Raw genomic sequence first — 14072 nt, forward strand, 5'->3', positions numbered from 1 at the left:
GGACCCCAGGAGGTGAGGTCCTTCCTAGAGGAGGTGAGGTCCACCCCCCACTTGTAAAAATAGCACTTTACCCCTGCTTACACCTATATGCCGTGAGCTGATTATCGAGCCTTCATTGTAACAGTCGCGGGTACACTGTGTGTGTGTGTGTGTGTGTGTGTGTGTGTGTGTGTGTGTGTGTGTGTGTGTGTGTGTGTGTGTGTGTGTGTGTGTGTGTGTGTGTGTGTGTGTGTGTGTGTGTGTGTGTGTGTGTGTGTGTGTGTGTGTGTGTGTGTGTGTGTGTGTACCCCACAGCACCCCCTAGAGAAAATCTCTGGCGCCGCCACTGCTTGGTTCACAGCCGTACTTCTGCGGTAGGATGTTTCTGAGTAATACAACTAGGATATTGATGTCCCTCTATGTTATGGTCTTTTGATGAGTTACAATCTAATTAGGATAGTGTCTGCTCTCTATATTAATGATCTAGCAGCAAGTCTGCATTTGTCTATGGAAGAGGTGTACAGAATATGTGGCTCAGTGACATGGATTTGTTGTTGCTAGTCAGAAATGGTTCATTTAATTCTGAGAGAAGGCTTTTCCTAATTATTAAACAGGTCTGGTAAAGGTGAAGTGTGCTTACTGTTGGTCAACATAGCAACTTCCTGATTTGTTTTAACTCAAGATGGTTTTCAATCTGTCTGAGTATCTGCTCCTATCGTGACATGTTGGGCTTTAGTCTATGTCTCCATATTCCCAGATCTTAGCAATTATTTTAGATTGCACTGACATATCACTATTTTGTCTCTAGGTTTCGACACTTTCTCAAAGAGAATCCTCCGCACTTAAAAATATAACTCAAGGTAACAAATGCCTTGAGTTTGCACTTCTTTGTATAACTTTAGGGGATTTAGTAAGTCATGAGAAAAAATAAGGCTTTGACAGAAACTCTTACCAAGGTCTTCACACAATAATAACCACTGTGAGCTCCTTGATTTCCCTTTAGCTCTTTAACAGACATTCCAACTATGCTGATTTCATCATGAGTACAAATTAATGGGTAGTGCTACAATTAACAGACACAAAAGTGTGTTTTGGAGTCCTCTGGAGAGTGTGAACTCAGGTTGTGGGAAGAAAATATAATACCATTCTCTACAAAATGGTGTTATCCTTTCAGAAATGTTAATCGTTTACTCCATTGTGGTTCGCAGAGACCTTGGGTATTAAGCAGATTTAAAGAAGACAGCCTATATAAAAATGAGGGAAGGTCTCGGTGTTCTTATTTCTCATCAACAGGTTGAGAAAGGACTCGTATAGATATTTGCAAAAAACAAATAAAAAGGTTAAAAAATGTATTATTTAAATGTATTTTTAGGGCTCAAATGTTATAGCAGTGGGGAAATATTACATATTGTTCGACAAATTATTTATAGTTGTGCTCTGTTAGGCCAGTTCTTTCTAACCAGCACCTTTAAACATAATGTGTTTCTTTAACCTTTAAAATAGAGATAAATGGTGCTAATTTCACTAATTATTCAATGTAATGGTGTATGGAGCTCATAATAGACTGGTCTGTCATGTTATCATTTTAATCAAGTGTTTTTATTTGGTAAAGCTTCAAGGCTTGAGAGCTTGCCTTTAAAAAAAACTATTTATAGTAGATATTGAATGCAAATAAAACACATAAGGGAATATTCTTGCAGCGTTTCCTCCAAAATGAACACAGTATAGAAGAGTGGCAAGTCAGGTGACGTCCCCTGTTGGAGAGAAACTGACATGCCCAAAAGCTTCGATGCAAAGACAAGGTTAAAATAAACACGCAATGCTGCGTGGGTTTGTAGATAAATCCCTGCACGGGTGCTTATCTCAGCAAGGATTTATGAGAAATACTGTCAACCAATATGGAAATGAGAAAAAAAAAAAACATACAGTATGATGAAAATGTGATTATAAACAAGAGTGTTTCATTACATAACTAAGGTTGGACATAAAATGGCATTATCCAGATATACTCTACATCACTGGGTTCATTCACCACTCCATATGCACCCTCTGATTTACAGCCTCAGTGTCTGAGAAAACAAATGTGCTTGGTCAATTGAGTTTGATCGTGATTTATGCCCTTGACCACCCCGCCCAGGTTCAGCTTCTGTCATGGTTTCTATGGAGTCTACTCAGCACATCTTTGCAGGACATATATCTGTGAATCAACCATTTTCAGCATCAAAATGTAGATATTTCCATGTTTCCTCTATTCCCAGACGTCTCAGAGCTTCATTTTTAGCTCAGGACTGCTCATACTTGTTTGCCTGTGCGTGCGCTAATCTCATTCCAGTTTTTCAGGCCAGCCGAAGGGAGAATTTAAACATGGAGAGAGCCACAGCTGACCACAGTGACGTAAGCGCTGACCGGCCCGACCGACACTGTGCGCACATACACACACTCGCACACACATACTCTCACACACCTATACCCACATTTCCACGGGGGGATTAAGCATCAATGGCCCCTCAGTGTGTGTGTGTGTGTGTGTGTGTGTGTGTGTGTGTGTGTGTGTGTGTGTCGGGGGGGGGGGGTGGGGGTGTGTGCATGTGTGTGTGGGAGCCAGAGAGAGGGAGTAACCTATGCTTGCCAGTTGCAGCTGTAGCTCGGAGCATTTAAGGGTCTGAGTGTCATTTTCAGTTTTCCCCCTCTTTTCATTTAGAAATAATTTGTACCCGCTGGAAGAGTTCATGCTTTCATATATTAAAATGTTAACTATGAAGAAATAGGTCAATGTGAAAAGTAATTTATTAAATTATCATATTTCAAATTCCAATGTTTCATCTCTATTTCAAGCTTGGAAATGTTTCAGAACCATGCTTCGTGCAAAATTAAATGTATCCAACAACAATGAAGTCATTGATGCCAAGTCATCTCGGAATGAGCTAATGTTACAAATATGACGAAATGTTTTGATTTGAATTCAATCCAACCACAACATTGAATTCCCCTGCCTGATATACGCTCCAGTGTGAATAATACATAATTTCAAAGCTGCTCTGCACATTAAATCACGGTGCTCACCATTTCTAACAAAGTAATGACCTGGTTGCTATGGCTCTCTAACGCTGACCTGCTGACAGCTTCAATTAAGCTGCTCACATCGCTACTAGCCAAGCCCAGCTCGTCTGGCTCACCCAGCCCCCTGCTGCCATTTGCCCAGCAATCCAATAACAACTCGGACAACCTGCGCAGAAAGGTTGAACAAAACGATCTCATGATTTTCACATGAATCGTTTTGATTGCACTGCTTGACTCTCACTCAAAGCTCTTTGCTGGAAAGGACATCAGCAGGTCTCCTCAGCAGCAACTGATTGAATCATCCGGGCTGCTCGTATGCAAGCATATAGCTGACGTGTTGAGGTCAAAGACGATCCGAGGATATGGACAATAGCGATGATTGCATTGCATATCCTAGTTCAGTGAACTCACTATATCTCCCAGTAAGCAGCAGAAATGGTTGCACACACACAAGACAAAACAACAATAGATTTTCTTCGCACACTTTTTTTCGAATGATTCTATTACTGCACGCTCTTCAATAATATTCACTTTCCGCAGTGTTTGTTCACTAATGAGTATCCTTAGCTACCAGGACATGTTCTGTCAGCTCAGTTCACTTAACATTGAGCTAAAAAGAAGCAAATATATTTCTGCTCCGTCATGCAGTCACACAGGGTCAGGTTATTAAGGTCACATTATGAGGGGATGAGAATGAAAAGGCATTGGGGAGACATGGAGGGAGAGAGATTTGCTGTACTTTCTTCCAAGGTCTTGTGAACCATGTGTTCAGCCCTGGGACACAACAAACAACATGAGGGGCTCAGCGAGAGCACAGAGACGCTTCGACACACCGACACATGGAAGCAGGCTGCACACTGTGTGCCGGGGTCAGGCGTGTGGGGGGAGAAAGTGCAACGTTACTGGCAAACTGTCGCAGTCAAACTCCAGGGATAGAAAAAAGAAACCGAGTTGAATTGAGAGCTTCATTTCAAAAGTGTGCATGTTCAGCTAAAATGTCACTCAAATGCAGGACTATATGAACCGTCACAAATGATAGTTCTCAATATTTTGTTAAAAGACCGCATAAACACATGCCAGTTTCAGCTTTCAGAGGCGTGAGCGGCTGCTAATTTAAAACCGAGTTCCATCCGAAAGCTTTGAAGCATTCCATTTTTTTTCCTTTGCTTTTTTATTGTAAAGCTGGAAAATGCATTTAAAAAATGTTTGCAAATAAATGAATAGCTTGACATTTTGAGACATCTTTTTATTTACTTACTGATGGAAAGTTAGAAGAGAAGATTGATATCAATTATGTCTATACTGTAAATATGAGGCTATAGCCAGCAGCCAATTAGCTTAGAGGTATAGCACAAACACTGGAAGGGAAGCTAGCCAATAAATTGTTTGGCACATACAGTAAACCCCCCATCAAATCAAGATCTAATAATTGTATGCTTCATTTTTTGTAAACAGATGAGATCTAATGGGTTAATTAGAGAGATTTGGAAGTGCTGGCAGGTGTTTTTTCGTCCTTCAAGAAAGAGTCAGGCTAGCTGTGAGCTAAGCTAACCAGCTGCTATACCTTCATATTTAATATTCAGACTTGAAAGTGCTATATCAAATAACAAGTAAGCGCATGTCCCGAAATGTCATATGCATGTACCTACGCCAAGCTTTGCAGCATTTTCTGTTTTAAAATGAAAAAGTATGCCAAGCACATCTCAACGCTTCAGAGGTAAAGTGAAAAACCGAGAGTGAGCACTGAAGCAGAGGAACAATCCCCCGAGATCTCAGTAAGAAAGAAAGAGGTGGATGATGGAGAAAGCTCAGGCAGAGGGAGAGAGAGTTTGCCTCCAGCCTCGGCGCAGAGGAAGATCAAAGGTTTGTGCTCTGCATTTCAATGGACATCCGGTCACCAATACTGATGAGCCCGGGCGTGTGATGCTCTATTCACAGGGTTTATATCTTATGGGTAAACAAGAAGCCATTGCATGGAAGTCAATGGACTTTTTTCCTCATGTTTTTTGACTGCAAAGATATATGCTGTGAAGCCGTTTGTAGAAGTAAAAAATTCAATACTAAACTGTCAAAAACCAAAAGATATAGAAGAAAAACCATCAGTGTTCAGGCCACATAACTCTGCTCTATGCTCAGGGTACATTTAGCAGAACTTATCAGATTCTCACTAAACGCAATTTAAGTACTGTCATTTGATATAATGGTGGATCTGAAAACCAGAATCATTGTATGCCTATTTATTAAGGCTTGGTATCGGTGCCTCATACCATTAGCGTGTCAATCAAAAACTCCCAATTTGTATCGAAACTTTCCAGTCACACAATGCCTGCGATTAATTTGTATTAGAAATAATAGACAATTAAACCACCCTACTATCACTTTAAATGTTCTTTGATTTAATGCTACGTTTGAGTGACCTAATGCATCGCTAAAACTGACCACTGACCAAGTCCTCTTTAAATGAAATGCTTTATTTGCAATTGTATCACTTAAAGTGAATTGAAACTAGTTTTGTGATTTTTAAACAATACCCAGCCTTTATAATTATACATTAGTTTGAATGTTGAAACTGACATATTTGTGCTAATAGATCTGCAATTTGTTGTGCCTCTGCTGTCTTTGGTGCTCAGTGTTTGTCAGCAACATATCAGCAGATGTGGTCATCGCACTAAATGGTGTGCTTTTAGCAATATCGCTTGTTCAAGGTGTTTCATTTGCATTTTATAAGGGCAGCTGTGTTTTGTGCACGCATCCTTGACAGTTTCTGTGCTACATAATGCAAACCAACATTCAATTTGAGCTGCTACAGTAACAGAAGAAGAATTAAAAATAGAGTGCACAGCGTGAACTTATCACGTTTGCTGCACACTAACTGTGAAGACAGTTTGCTAACTAACCGGCGCATAAACTGCTAAATGTGCCCAAATATAAACCAATTGCTGGGATGTTTATCCGAACATTACTGTTTGTACCAGCTGGGTGTCTCAGATCTGTATTTACTTTTGCAGCAACAATGTTCCTTGAGTCCGTCAGTATTAGCATAATGTACATTTTACAGCAGACATAAATGGCAAATATCATTTTTGTGCTTTAGTTCAGCGATGTTATGTGAATAGGAGTACAAAAATAAAGATAAGCCTTTTTGTATTCAGAATGTTCACTACTCTGGCAAAAAAAAATAAGACAAATTACTTGACATGTCTTTTTTTTACAAAAAAAAGACATGTCACTTTAACATTGCTTAGTTAAAATAGCAGGCCAACTGCTACTATTAGTACTCAGAGGATTTGTCCCAGATTCTAGACAGTGATTACTGTAAGGCTCCTTTTAAATGTGATGTAACTATTTGTGAATGTGATTGTGTTGCACAGTGTAAGCTATCCACTCCAAAAAGAGAATCTGCAGTGCAACCTGTTCTACAAAGAATATCTTCCTCATTTATGAATCTTTCATGTGAGGGATAAACATAGATCCAACATCAACTTTTAAAAGAGATGAGATTTTGAATTTAAGAGGCATACGCTATTTTTAATCTGAGATGTTTCCTCTTTTTATACCTTTCCTTATGATCAAGGTGACATAAAACCAAGGAAATCCTTTAAAGTTGAAAGTGAATGTCTCGACAGTAGCATACATTTTTTAATTAAAGACAGAAAAGGCCACGTAGATTTCACACTGAGTGAATAAATGGATTGACAACTTGTAAGATAAATAAAGTAATACATAAAACTGACAAACACTACTTGAATTAAGACTTAAATTACGTCTACATCCGTGTCGTAAACATCTTGACAATTGTGAAGTATTCTCTAAGGAAATTAATAATTGTTCCCTTGTCCCTTTAACTGGAGAGCCTGTCAATTGCAATAATACATTGCTAACGTAGCATCCGTCAGAAGTGCTCTGCTCTTCCCACATGGATAGAAAAGCCATAGTGGTAAAGGTTGAATGCGACATTCACTATTTATTGCACAGAAGGGCTTGAACAGTCTTTTGGACAAAAAACAAAACAAGTCTGCTTTACCAAAATCCGTTCAAACTCCAATCTCGTGTTTTTGAAGGGCAACAGTTTACTTTCATTGAATCAACAGCTTGCATACATGAAACAATACAGACAGTGCCTTGTCTTGGTTCTATTCATGAAGAAAACTAATTATGACACATTTGTGAAATAGCTTGTCTGATTTCTTTGAGTAGAAAGTGTGCTGTTCTGAAACCTTGGGGAATCATCCGTAGTTCCCCTCGGTGCATTCATAATCTTAAAGTTTAGTGCAAATTTAATGAGACAAAATTACAGAAACAACACCAACAAACTAAAGAAATTATAAGGCAACAATTATAAATATATCAAAAATAGTCATAGAGAACTATCTTTGTTACAAAAATGTTACAAAAGTTTTGTCCTGTACCAGTGAGAGTGACATGTTTTTCAGTTCCTCTGCTGATCTTACAGCCTTATATCCCAGCTGGTGAAGTACTTTTTGACACACAGTCTGTGTGTATTCTACCATGTCATAAGACAGTTTCAAACGCCAGCTCTCTGCATTAGCAGCTGAGTCCCTCACTGTTCCAAACTTATGTTTTGCTGAGGGCTCATTGCTGCCCCGGGTGTTTGCATGTATCCAGTCTTCCACATTTTTATCCATAGGCAGCCCCAGATAGTCATAGATCTCCTTTGTCTTGAGAAGTGGATTTCTGGCCAAATCCTCATAGCGAACCAACATGTATTTCCCTTTGAGCCAATAGGGATGACTGACACCGGTTGAAACTGAACTGAGAAAGTCTTCACAGACAACCGTAAGCTGACTCAAGTCTAGATTATATGGCCGTCGCCCCGTGGCCCTCCAAATACGCCATAGCCGATATGTATCCCTGAATGTCTCAATCCGTGATGACAGGATACCACGCGGGTCTCTGACCAGTTGAATCACTTTTATATTCAGCCTTGGGTCTTCTACCAAAGCACGTAAATCTCCAATTTCTGGCACCCGAACACTTTTAATTGCCACGTGCCGCTTCTCACGGCATGAGTCCGTTGCTAAAGTCATGTTTAGAGCTGCGCATTTCTTAACACAATCCCCTTCTTCCACGTTCACATCAGCGGGACCAAAGGCGTCACAAACAGGTTGCTGGCACAGCGCACGGCTTGCACCTCGGCGGAACAGTTTGTCTGTGGTGTGGTTGGTGGGCGTTGGTTTGATATAGCTCTCCAGGAAATAGAGGTCGCAACCGTACAGGCTACGCAGGAGGTCTCGACTGGCGCCGAGCATCACACGCCGGTCTGCAGAATTGCGGCTGTGTGACAAACGTGGAATCAGTGTGGTCTGAACGTGATAAAGAGGCTCAAACAGGTAGAATACCTCCTGATGCTGGTTGAGCAGCTGGCCAACGAAGGACGATCCGCTACGGGTGGTGGCCAGGATCAGGATGTGCGTTTTACGTGTGGCATTGATGGAAATGTAAGGGTAGTCATCGCACCCTGCACCCCGCTCAAATGGAGGTTCTGTGTCCTGGCCCCCCAGACCACAGTTCTGGGGGCTGGGCAACGGGCACAACTGGAAAGGCTTGGAGGTGAGGGTCCGGATGGCCGTGTACTGGATGGCAATGGAGGTCAAGGCCAGTAGAATCACTGCCTTCCAGGAACATTGCATGGCTGAACCACTTCATTTAGACGCAGCGATCCATTCCAGGTCCTCCCTGTGAACATACAATAATTGGTGTTTTTATTCTTAAAAATTATTGCGTTTGTCATTTTGTATTTTTTGGTTTAACCGTTTCTTAAATGTCTACATACACAAGATAACCCCTTAAATGACATTTGAAATTACCAGTGATATAATACAATTAGACACAGTACAGTGGAGAGTCGAGAGCATCATAATTAAATACATAGTTTGAATACACCATTTGACAGTTGTGTTGGTATTGTCTTTTAGATTTGAGCATGAGTCATGGGTTGAACATACAGGCCATTATTTATTTATGATACTTGGGACAAAAGCGCCGCAAATGTTATTTCCCTTTATACATTGAAGGCAGACTTAAAGGTTTAGAAATGTGCTGTAGCAAAGAGACGGACTCTTTATTACCTAATAATTTAATTTGTCTCCTGCCTCTCCTTCCCCTGTATCTAGAAATTAAAATAGATAAAAGTGTTTTGAGTCCCTTATGTTTGGTTCGTATCCAATCAACTGACACTGTCGGCCAAAATAATGTACCGCTGTCTGAGAGCCCACACTATATTGGAATGCAATGACAAAACAAGTTGTATATATAAATGTATAGACCCCTTTTTGACAATGTTTTAAAAATAATTTTAACACACACATTAAAAATAACTATTCTGGTTATATGTCTGCAGCATGCTATCATTATTAGGGAAACAAAGTATTTCATTAAGTACACTGCACTACCACCTATACATTCACCCTGGCTCTCTGTCTCCTCCAACATGTCTACATTTAATTAAGGACCTAATTTGGCCTGATTGAAGGGTCTAAGCATTGTACTGTGTTCCACTTGTTCATCAGGGGACAAATGGCCAGCCCAGAAAGGTAAACAATAGTTTAAATCTTAACTGCCAATGTCATATCAAGGGGAAATGACGCTGCAAATGAAGTATCACTGACAAAAATATGTCCCACTCTGAATTAGATTTTTGTTTGTAATAGCGCCACATACTGGGGCCTTGATGCAGGGAGCTTTGATAGTGTAAGTACAATAATGGCTCAACATCATCACTTCAGAAGCCACGCACAAGTCAGTGTTCAAAAAAGAGATGATGCATCAGGGGATATCTTCTGGATTCAAAGCATCGTATTAATACTCTAAAAAAATAACATACCAGTAGAAAACAAATTAAAACGTTTCAATAAAGCAGATGATAAATTGTATTTTCCTCCCACTCCGTTAGTGCGATGCTGCTGACACTGTGGATGGTTTTGCATGTATAGCCGAAATAATGACTTTTATGACCACCGATAACAACTATTATGCTTTTAGAGAGGCTATACTTTCTTCTCACATACATATTGAAATAAAAAGCACACTATACTGTCTGCAGCGGGATCAGGATTCCTGACAGAGATTGTCCGCGATGCAGGCATCCTCTAACGCTGCTGTAAGATAACCGAGCACAAATGAACGCATCCCACCCAAACGCAAGTGTTCAATAATAGAGAAAGCATCCCACCATAAAATGCGTGTATAAATCATCCGATTCTATGAAACACAGTGTAATGATTTAGTAGGCTATATTTACACTTACTCCGGTATACCTTGTTGGTAGTTGTAGCATTCTCATGATGCGCGGTACGTCCATGAATCACCGCTGTTTTCCGTCAGTCCTCCAACGTTTTCCTCCGTGCGCTTCCTCTCGGGTAGGAGAGAATAAATGCGCCTGGCCGACCCGTATTTTCCATATAACGGTGGTGCGAGCCGGTTTAAGTTGAACGGTTGGATTCTGAGGCAGAGACAGAAAAAAGTGGTATAATGGTAACGTTAAAGCAGTGGTGTTAATATGAGTCAGCCAGGCGGTGAGAAAAGCGACAGCCGGGCTCCCCTTATATGATGCGCAGAGGCTGCGAGTGTGTGAGGTACACAAGGACCGACTGTCTGAAACACCCCAGACCCCTCCCCCTTTCCACCTGCCTCTCCCTCTCTCCCTCCCTCTCTCTCTCTCTTTGTCACACACACACAAACACACATCATCTCCCGTAGTCTCTTGCCTGCCACATCACTGCCCCCCCCCCCCCCCTCACACACGCAAGCAAATCAGCTCTAGTCCAATGTAGAAACTGGGTTCATTCTTCTTCATTGGTGGGTATGGGATAGCTACAGTACCTTGCATAGCTTAGCTCACTTGTTCATGTTATCTTCCCTTTCTGATTGAACTTGGTTTGTGCAGTTTTGAGCGATTATATGAAAAATCCTCTCATGGTATTGTATGACTTTCACATGTCTAATCAGCATTACACTTCAGGTTATGTGATTATGCATAGCCCTTTCTGTAGTGAATCTCACTTACAAACAGTTATTAATACAGAGGGTTGATAAAAAACATACAGTATATGAGTGCAGAAAGTGCATGATGTCTCTGAAGGTGCAGGACTGAAAAGCAAGACCTAAAATGGAAATGATTACATTTGTGAGGAAGACGGGAGGGATGCACACTAATATAATTCGCCTCATTGTCATAATAAAACCAAGTGATAACTAACTATTGTTAATGCATAATTGCCTTAAACCTGCATTATATGTAATAGCCAGTAGGGGGGACTCCACTGGTTGCAGGAAGATCATGATGTCTGATTATATAGAAGTCTATGAGAAATAATGACCCTATTTCCCACTTGATTTCTCAGTAAACATTTTGCTGACAAGTGAATAGTCTTCATCACCAGTTTTGATGGCCAAAATAAAAAAACTTGAGGTTTCAAAACAGTATCCGCAAACCAATTGGTTAACCTTACTGTGGCTATGTAAATGTCTCACAGAACACACATGACGACAATATGGCCTGTAACCAATTATGTTCACACGTTTTCTTTTGTTTGTTGATATTTATTTGACTTATTTAACAGATTTTTTTACAATTTTATGTCAGAAATTATATATACTGTTACCACTTTCCAATGACGCATTATATTATATTCTCTATAAATAACCTATAAATTGCAGTTTATTTATTAACGCCTAGTAAATAATTGTAGTAACGTTTTATACATAAATTATAAGCCAATAATCGTTTCACAATTCTGTTTGCCAGGTTTTTTAAAAGCTATCTGGCGAGTGTCCACCTTCAGAAAGAGTCTTGCTTTGTCTTTTAGTTCAATATATCATCAAGTAGACCAGTAGTTGAACAGTTGGCCAAAACACTTCCAGATAAGTGCTAAGAGGACCTGGACCCAAATTAATTTATTAAAAACGTTTTAACACTCATAAATAAAGCCATGAGGACAATTACTATTACGTTCATAATCACAGATGAGTAACTAACTTCTCCTGTGAGCTTAATATAAATTGAGAAATATTTTTACTTACAGATAATTCACATGACAAAGCTAATATCTACATGGATCTACATCATGCTACAACATTATTATTTTCTACTCACATTTATTATGTACAACCTTGTTTCTCGTTGTCACTTAACCTGTTAAACCCGAGCCTGTTTTTCAGGTTTCAGACTCGAAAATGACATGCCCAGAACAAATGACTATAACTTCACTTCTAAAAGGTTTATATGAATAATTGTTGTTATCAAAGCAAGGTTACATCTGTGAGTTGGATGTAGAAGTGTCAGAATCAATATAGATTTTTCTGTGTCAGAGTAAATTCAGATGGAACATAGCAAAAATGTAAATTCCTATCTCCGCCTAAAGAAAACCCATTACTTATAGTGAAGATCAACCTTGAATGATGGGTTAGTAGCCTAAATGCTTTAGGAATCCTAAGTATAACATATAATAAGTACCCTGTATCAAGATTGAGGCAAAACAAGTGAAATTTGACCTTTTTAGAGAGATTTATGTAAATAAAGTCCAGGCGGAATAAGCTTTGGGCACATTTGGGTGCATCTGGTTCCATCAGTGCCATTTGACCTTTTTCCAGGTACCAGACTATAAAAATTATTGTATTACATTGAATCATCACTATAGGTATTCATTCCACCCAAAAAAACACTTTTTTTTGTGCGAGTGTGTGTAGGTGTGTGTAAGTGTAGGTGTGTGTGTGTGTGTGGGTATGTGTAAGTGTAGCTGGGTGTGTGTGTCGGTGTGTGGGTATGTGTAAGTGTAGCTGGGTGTGTGTGTCGGTGTGTGGGTATGTGTAGTGTAGCTGTGTGTGTGTAGTGTGAGGGTATGTGTATGTGTAAGTGTAGCTATGTGTGTATGTAACTGTACCAACGCACTATACAATAAAACCACACTGTAGGTCAGTGTGTGTAGGTGTACTTGCACAATAAAAAAAACATAGGTAACATTTGACTCCAACTGGGGCAGATTTATTTCAAACATTTTACCAACACACTATAGGCATATAAAAACAACAAATATTTTACCAACACACTATACAATATTTTTTTTTAAATAAACACTCGCAAAACGTTATACCTACTGTACCTGAACTTTATACCTACCTGAATGTTCCAGTATTTAGGTCGTGCCACTCCCTGAAACAGTTCTTTTTGACAGTGAAGCACAGAGGGACCTGGCACTTCCTGCAGTACACAGGTGTCTTCACCCTTTTGATTCCAGCATCTAGGCACCTCCTGCAGTTCTTCCTGACCTTGGTGGCATCTTCCCCATAATACTCGGGCATGCATGTGAGTGGTGGAGGAGGGGGTGGTGGAGGTGCAGGGCCTTCAGCAAACTCCAACAATTCTGCAGCAAGCTGCTCCCTGAAAGTCTTCTGGGTGTGTGGCTTTGTCCTGCTGGTGTCACTCCTCATCTTGAACAGCTCCTTGTGGAGAAGGAAGCTGTTCACCACTGCAATGTCTATGAAATGGAAAAAAAAGTCTTGTACCATTTCATGGTTTTGTGGAGAACGCTGTAGTACCCGATCAAAGCGTCGGACACATCCACACCGCCGATGCTTTGGTTGTAGTCCACCACAGCGTCAGGAACGGGAACGTTCTTGGTTTGCCACACACCAGCCTGTTTCACTTTCCGTTGGACCGTCTGACCGTTGAAGGCCTCGTGCACGGTGGAACACATGGACACTTCACGGGTGTCCATCCACTTCACAAACAGGAGTTTGCCTTTCCTTATCCACCACAAATCTCCCCTTTCAGCCTTCTTTGGAAGGGCGTTCAACTAAGTTTGTGGAAAACCAACTCGATTTTTCCGAATGGTCCCACAACAGCCAATGTTTTTAGTGGACAAATCCCCAAAGAGGGTGGGGCTGGCGTAAAAGTTGTCCACAAAGAGTGTGTAGCCCCCACCGAGCAGACGGAGTGGCAGGAGGTCCATCACGGAGGAGTAGCAGAGTCCCTTGCCTTCGGTGAACTCACTCTTCCCCGTGTACACAAAACA

The 14072-nt window shown here is 40.5% G+C and overlaps 1 protein-coding gene across 2 annotated transcripts; it reads right to left on the reverse strand.

Annotated features, from left to right (window-relative positions):
- Positions 1-6977: 6977 nt before the first annotated feature.
- On the reverse strand, positions 6978-10628 carry chst1 (carbohydrate (keratan sulfate Gal-6) sulfotransferase 1). Of its 2 annotated transcripts, none has more exons than XM_034220963.1 (2): positions 10317-10628; positions 6978-8736 (listed from the first exon to the last, which is right to left on the reverse strand). In XM_034220963.1, exon 2 carries the CDS (start codon positions 8688-8690, stop codon positions 7416-7418), a length of 1275 nt encoding a protein of 424 aa, XP_034076854.1. In that variant the 5' UTR covers positions 8691-8736; positions 10317-10628; the 3' UTR covers positions 6978-7415. The 2 variants fall into 2 exon arrangements, with proteins under 2 accessions (XP_034076854.1, XP_034076853.1); XM_034220962.1 differs by having other exon boundaries at positions 10307-10628.
- Between the last annotated feature and the right edge of the window lie 3444 nt (positions 10629-14072).

This window comes from Gymnodraco acuticeps, unplaced genomic scaffold, assembly GCF_902827175.1.
Source record: "Gymnodraco acuticeps unplaced genomic scaffold, fGymAcu1.1, whole genome shotgun sequence".
In the NCBI taxonomy this organism is placed as follows: domain Eukaryota; kingdom Metazoa; phylum Chordata; class Actinopteri; order Perciformes; family Bathydraconidae; genus Gymnodraco; species Gymnodraco acuticeps.